General features: G+C 45.8%; 1 protein-coding gene across 1 annotated transcript in view; it reads right to left on the bottom strand.

The window, feature by feature from the left end:
* The window catches only part of Adamtsl3 (ADAMTS like 3), a 272,928-nt gene that overhangs the window by 34,052 nt on the left and 232,175 nt on the right, over positions 1-6,701 (bottom strand). Inside the window, 2 exon segments of the mRNA XM_055623245.1 lie at positions 2,908-3,036; positions 5,586-5,713. Coding sequence (XP_055479220.1) covers positions 2,908-3,036; positions 5,586-5,713 — 257 coding nt within the window.

Below are 6,701 nucleotides of genomic sequence, written 5' to 3'. Positions count from 1 at the left end.
TCTATCTATCTATCTATCTATCTATCTATCTATCTATCTATCTATCTATTTTTTGAGACAAGGTATCTCTGGGTAGCCTTGGCTGTCCTGGACTCACTTTGTAGACCAGGCTACCCCTTGGTTGGATTCTCTCTAGTTACAGAACTATCTGTCAACCCGCATTTTCTGACTTTTTATGAGCTTCACCTACCTGCCTTTAAAAAGATGCCTTCCCATAGAAAGCTAAGCTGGCTGTAGCTTCTGTTCATGAGGAAACACTAACTTCACCACAAGTTTGTCTAAAATGGCATGTAACGCAATGTGATTGTGGTAGCTCTAGGGGCAGGCTCCCTGTGAGAAGGAAAGGGCCCCTGAGGAGTGTCTGCTGTCTGTGTCCAAAGCAGAGTGCTGCCAGGCACTAAAGACCAAAGGGACTATTTCTAGAAAAAGTAAATGGTGGGGAAAGGCGAACACTCCCAACTCTGAGCTTCATTGGAGAGGAGGAGGAAGGAAAGAAGGAGGAGGCAAAGGAGGAGGAGGAAGACCAGCAGTATAATAGTTCAGGGCAGGAGAGTCCACCAAAGTTGGGAGAAGTTTAGACAACTCATATTTTGCCTGAGTGGATAAAAGACCAGACCTGAGCTGTGTTTAACGGTCTTTTACGGAGACTTTTCGTGTGTGTGAAAACAGTTTCCACCGCATCTAGTCCCTGACTTAGGAGAGCAAAGAACAGGCCACAAGCCTTTTGATGGCCCCTTCTCTCCCCCCACCCTGCAATTTGATTTTGGGAAGATAAAATTTAAAAAGAAACACAAAATGTTGAGGTTTCTCTTAATAGAAGTCACGTCTATTTTTCAGACTCCTCTGCAGGTGGAGGGCTACAGAGATTGGAGAAGTCTATGGCTTGGCATCGGAACAGTTTTGGTCTGCTTTTCTCCTTGCCCTGGCTAGAGAATGCTGGCCTGTTCTGTAATGGTAGGTCCATGTTGCCAGAAAAATTCCCATATTTGTAGGTGGAGCCAGTCGGGAGGCTGGGAGAGCTGTCAAAAGTCTGCATGGGCCAAACACTGCAAAGACTGCCAGGAGTTGAAAACTAATAGCTCGGGGATTAGCAAATTTCCAGTGTGCATGAGCCAAAGATATGCCTTTAGAAGTAGGGCAAGTAGGAGACCATCATGGGGAAGGGAGAGAAGGGAGCTGGATGAGTGTGACTGTGTCCTTTTGCAACACCCATCATGCTCCTGGGCAGCCTCAGGGGCCCCTGCAGACACACTGCATAGTGTAACTGGTTTTCCTGAATTCTCTGGCAGAGAAGAGGAAGTTAACCAAGCCTACAACACCTTGGGCACTCAGAAGATTAAAAGAAGCAAAGTCCCCCCCCACCAAGGTCATGGAAGCAGGAAGCAGGTGCTAGAGTAGCGGGGACTCTTTGCCTACACATTGTGAAGAGAGCTCCTGGGCCATAGCTTCAGTGAGTGGTCAGCCATGCTGGGATGGGTTTTGGGGTGAAGTAACTGCTTGAGTTTTCCATGCTTCTTTAAGTCACCCCAATAAACTCAATGGTTGAAACTCACACTAGATTTGAATTAAATCTTGTGTGTGTGTTTGTGTGTGTGTGTGTTTGGTGTCCTATATGGGATTAGTAAACACTTCTCCACAACTCCCCAGCCAAAGAGTCAAAGTTACACATCTAGGCTCCCCGAGTCATCAGAGAACATCAAAGATGGCTGCTAATACAGGGATGTCTTAACAACCGTTGGAAACTGGGTGATAAAACTGTTCAGACAACTAAGTCAATGCACATACATAAATTAAGGGCATATAGAAAGTTCATTTTGAAACATTAGGTCTCAATTCAGTATTTATGTCACTTTAAGGAAGTGATCTAAAGCTACTCACACAACAACCTGCCCCTTTTACACTTAGAGAAGTGTGAAGAATATATTGTTTGCCTATATTCTGGGGGCTCAAGAATCCAGGTTAAAACTTAGGGATGTCTGGCTTAGAGTGGAAAAACAGCCCTAGTTCAGGCAGACCCGGGCTGAAAATTTTAGTTCTATTAGTGAAAGAATGGGTCTATTGGGCTGTGGGTGGGACTCAATGGTACAACACTTGCCTTGCATGAGCAAGGCCCAAGGGTCCATGCCTAGCACTGCAAATAGTCTTGTATAAAGGAGGTGTGCCTGCATTAGTAAACACAGCAGGAAAAGCCACTGACACACAGGCTGCTGAGGTCCCTCAAGGACAGTGGGGACGACGTCTGAGTAGAAAGATACCGACATTCTTAGTCCTAACCTGGCTTTGCCCAGTAGAGCCTTTGTGTACCAGGAAGACATATCTAAAAATCTTGTTTCTCAGACTATCTCTCTCTTTCTCTGCCTGTGTGTGTGTGTGTGTGTGTGTGAGAGAGAGAGAGAGAGAGAGAGAGAGAGAGAGAGAGAGAGAACATGCTAGTGTGTTCATGTGTGTGTGTGCAGGTGCTTATACATGTGGAAGTCTGGGTGCTTTCTTCAATCACTCCTCACCTTATCTTTTGAGGCAGGGTCTCTCACTGGCTACCTACCTAACCAACTGGCCAGCAAATTCTAGGAATCTACCTGTCTCTGTATCCTATCCCCCAGCACTCCCCCAGACCTGAGGCTATAGACACAGACACATGCTACTGTGCCCCAGCTTTTTTTTTTTTTTAATGTGCGTGCTTCAGCTCTGAACTTAGGTCCTCACGCTTGCAGAGCAAAGACTTTACTGACTGAGCCATCTCTCTATCCGTGACATGAGTTCACTTTTGAGAGTTAGGTATATGGTGAGTGTACTAGAAATCACAATGCTGTGCCCATCAGGCTGGTATATGGAACGCTAAAATGCTAGCTGTCACCTTCTGGCAGTTAGTTGGCCGAAAACCTTCACACTGGAAATGATAATACTTACCTTTTACTGGACAGTGGATTGTCACATTTGCTTGAAGGGCTGCCTCCACAGTGCCTCCCACAGTGACATACAGATGGTTGTGTTCCGGTTTGGTGACATTTCTTTCCATAGACAAGATGACAGGTGCCTCTTAAGTCAAAGGGAGCAGAAAGTATGTTAGGTTTAAGCTCTTGTTCAATGACGAGCATCACTGATTCACTGAAATCGGGGAAGAGTACTGGCCTTTACATCCCCTGTGGTGCTTTGCACAGACAGGCACACACACAGCTAGAGGTATTTGCTCATTGCAGAGATGACAGATAGGTGAAGGATGGATGGATGGATGGATGGATGGATGGATGGATGGATGGATGGAGGCATTCAAAGGCACATTGCAACAACTGTATACATAGTAAAGATATTTTAGCCTCATAATCCAAATTAAGGTTAACATCTCCTTGATAATTTAACAAAGATTCCGTTCACAAGATACAAAACGTCACGGCAAGGCAGAACAGCTTTTGTCACAGGTGGCCTCGGCTGAACTGATGCAGGCCTAAAACACCAGCGATGTGACCGTCTGCCACTCCATGGAAGGGGGGATGTGAGGGAGGACAGTGAATGCTGATCTATCCTGTCGCCCTTGGTAGGTGTTATCCTGGATGGAGAAGGCTCCCCAAGGCCTCTCCCACTAAGGTCAGACTAAGCCAAGGTTCTGCTCAGTTAACACGTGCACAAAGCACCACACTGTGCTTGCTGCTGAGTAGCAACAAGAACAGAGCTGCTCTGTAGGTAACAGTCACAAAGTCTGCCAGTGCACAAGTGGTACAACCAGACACTTCAACAACAGTAGAGTTCCTAAAACACCGCGCATGCTGCTTTCTCTGAGGGTCAGAGACAGATTAGAACTGACTTGCTAATTACGGAACAAATGTTGGGTTCAAGGCTCATTCAAAGCTGTGCTGGGAAAGGCACAGCTCACACCTCTTGTTAACTCGCTTCTACCCATGTACATGTGCAATTATCTGTCCCCTGCTGGGCTTCAGTAGGAATCCCAGTAGAAGTACTCAGTGATCTCACAGCCGTTCACCCATGGTGTGTGGCCCAGAGACGCCTCTTCCCACACTATCTAAATAAATTCAAATCCACAGTAAAACTGTCACTATTGAAGGTTTTTTTTTTTAATTGAAATGGGAAGCTGCTGGGCACCTCCTTAAGACCTCTCTCGTACCTCTCTATACTGCAGAGCTTCTTCATTTATGAAATCCTGTCAGGCTATCTCAAGTCCATTCCCACTGTTTGGAGGAGAAGTCAGAACTTGGTATTTTTATTAATGTGACACCAATAGCCACATAAAACATGCACAGAAAAAAGAGCAAAGGCAAAGTGACAGAGTCAGGATTTCAGTCAAGGACTTTCATTCCTGGAAATTCGATACTTACTTAATGGACTCACTAATTAGCTCGGTCTGGACACATGCTTTGTCCATCTATGTTCATGTTCATGTGAGGTGGACAAGGAGAATATAGAATAACACAAGCACTCTTGATCTCAAGAGGCCTGGGCTACAGAAGGTTCCATTCTTTCTTTGAATACCTACGCCAGTAGAAAACGACCCTGAGGTGGGGAAACAGTGAGAACCCTTTGGCCAGAAGGAGTCCTCAGTTGTCACAGCTCATCCTCTGGCTCATGAGGAGCTCATATCAGCTCTCTCAGAAGTCTAGGTCATCTGGGGATGAATTGAAGAACAGACTTTGGTGCACGGGTAGAGAGGAGGGTCTCCTGTTCACTATACGAACTACCTGAATCTGTGCCTACTTAAAAGAAGCTAACACTTCTTTTAAGTACAACAGGGCACAACAGTCCAGGAGAAAACAAAGGCCTGATGATTCTGGGAAGGCAGCTAGCTTCTGGTTGTTCAGACTCAAAGAACCTTTGTACACCAACAGGCCCAACTTTCTCAGCTTCTGGATGACAAGAGCCATAGCTCAGCCACATGGCTCAGCCAGCATCTAGGTAGCCAAACTGGGTTCTGACCACTGACGGTGGTCAGAATTCTCACCTTGGTCCATGTGTGACACAAAGAGGAGAAGAAAAGAGAGCAGAGAGCAAGGGAATGGCTCTCTTGTTTATTTCTAGTCCCAGAATATGATTTTGCCGTAAGGAATTGCTGCCTACAACTTAAACGGTTAAAAAATGATCTTCTACTGTAAAATGCATTTTGACACAAAATGGCAATGTTTAGTGCCCGGGAAGGTATATGCTGGTGCAAAGTTACAGCCCACAGGTGGGCAGTGCTGGTGAAGGATTGGCAGTTACATCACTTAGAGGAAAGGGCCAACTTTAAGAGCAGCGATTCTTATTCCTTCTCTGATGGAACTTTAAAAAGTCTGTAACGCCGGCATTGCCAATTAAGCTCCATCTCATTAACCCCCAATTTGTTGAAAGAAAGCCTCAGAGCCATTGTTTCTAGAGCTCTGCTGTGACCTAGGAACATGTTTAAAGGTCAAGTGTCAAACTCATCCCAAACCTACTAAGGCAGCGCTCTAGGCAGCAGCCAGCAACCTGTGCTTAAACGAGCCTTCTGCACCACTGTGATACACAGTCAGGTTTTAGAGTTTCTAGCATTTTGGGTGATGGACAAAGTAGCAACAACAAGACCACCAGACACTGCTCTAGGTTTCCCCCAGAGGCATTACCTGCGTACAGCACCAATGAGCTTTCCACATCTGAGCCAAGATGATCGGCCACGGAGCATTCATAGATCCCTTGCTCTTTTCTTGTAGGATTCTGTATCCGCATCCTCCCAGTTTCATCCAAAGTGACCCTGTGAAAGAGTCACAGTGAAAATATACATGCGTGACATACATGGTTGCAGTAGGGCCATTGCGGGTTATGGAGACTGGAGACTGCACAACTATAGGCTTTGGTCTGGCATGGAGCCCCTAACGTAATCATGTCTAGCCCCCTCCATAGACAAAGAAACTGTGTATTTGGAAAAGTGGGGAAGGCTTTCCTCTTGCCTTAGAATGCCCTTACAGCAGGCTGGGATGTGGATGTACTTACTGGCTTCTATTTCGACCTTATTAGAGTTTAAAAGAAACAAATAAACAAACAAAAAAACAATGGCAGGCAAGCTGTACATATCAGCAGCTGCCAGGAAGAGGGGAATGGGAATGATGGAGAGAAGGAGAAAGCTGAGCAGACACAAATGTCAGATACATGGTGGACGATGCAGTCATGTGGTAGAGAGGGGGCTTTAGGGAGAGTAAAGAGTGTAAACTATCATCAGAAGAAGAATGAGGAGGAAGAGGAGGAGGAGAAGGAGAAGCAGCTAGGTTCTGGCCAGAGACAGGCTAAGAGAAAAACAGTTCCACCTCTCTGAGTCAGACCCAGAACTTTGCTGCAGTCATACTGTGATTTGTAGAAAGTGTCCTCGAGGACAGGCATTCTGGGAAGGAAAAGTAATGTATCTTATATAAGCAATTATTACTCTGCCTGTCACTTTAGCATGGCTTAAGGTGGGCCTGCTCTGCTGGGGTTGACTCTCCTCCCTGAGGGACAGTTTGTTGCTCAGGTGGTTGACTGGCCATACTTGAATGTGAGGTCTCCACCTAGGCCAATGACTATTCTCTTGAGCAGGAGTTTTTCCTTAACAGGCCTTTCTCACTCTTTAGCAATATGTGAATTAAGCCAGTCTCAGAAAGCCAAATGTCCTGCTCGTATTTTCTCATTTGTATTTCCTAGATTTTGTACAGATACTTAAAGATACACACACACACACACACACACACACACACACACACACACACACG

This window comes from Psammomys obesus, unplaced genomic scaffold, assembly GCF_907164565.1.
Source record: "Psammomys obesus unplaced genomic scaffold, mPsaObe1.curated_primary_1811, whole genome shotgun sequence".
Lineage (NCBI taxonomy): Eukaryota > Metazoa > Chordata > Mammalia > Rodentia > Muridae > Psammomys > Psammomys obesus.
The sequence above is the reverse complement of the archived record's forward strand: the minus strand, read 5'-3'. Positions and strand labels throughout refer to the sequence as shown.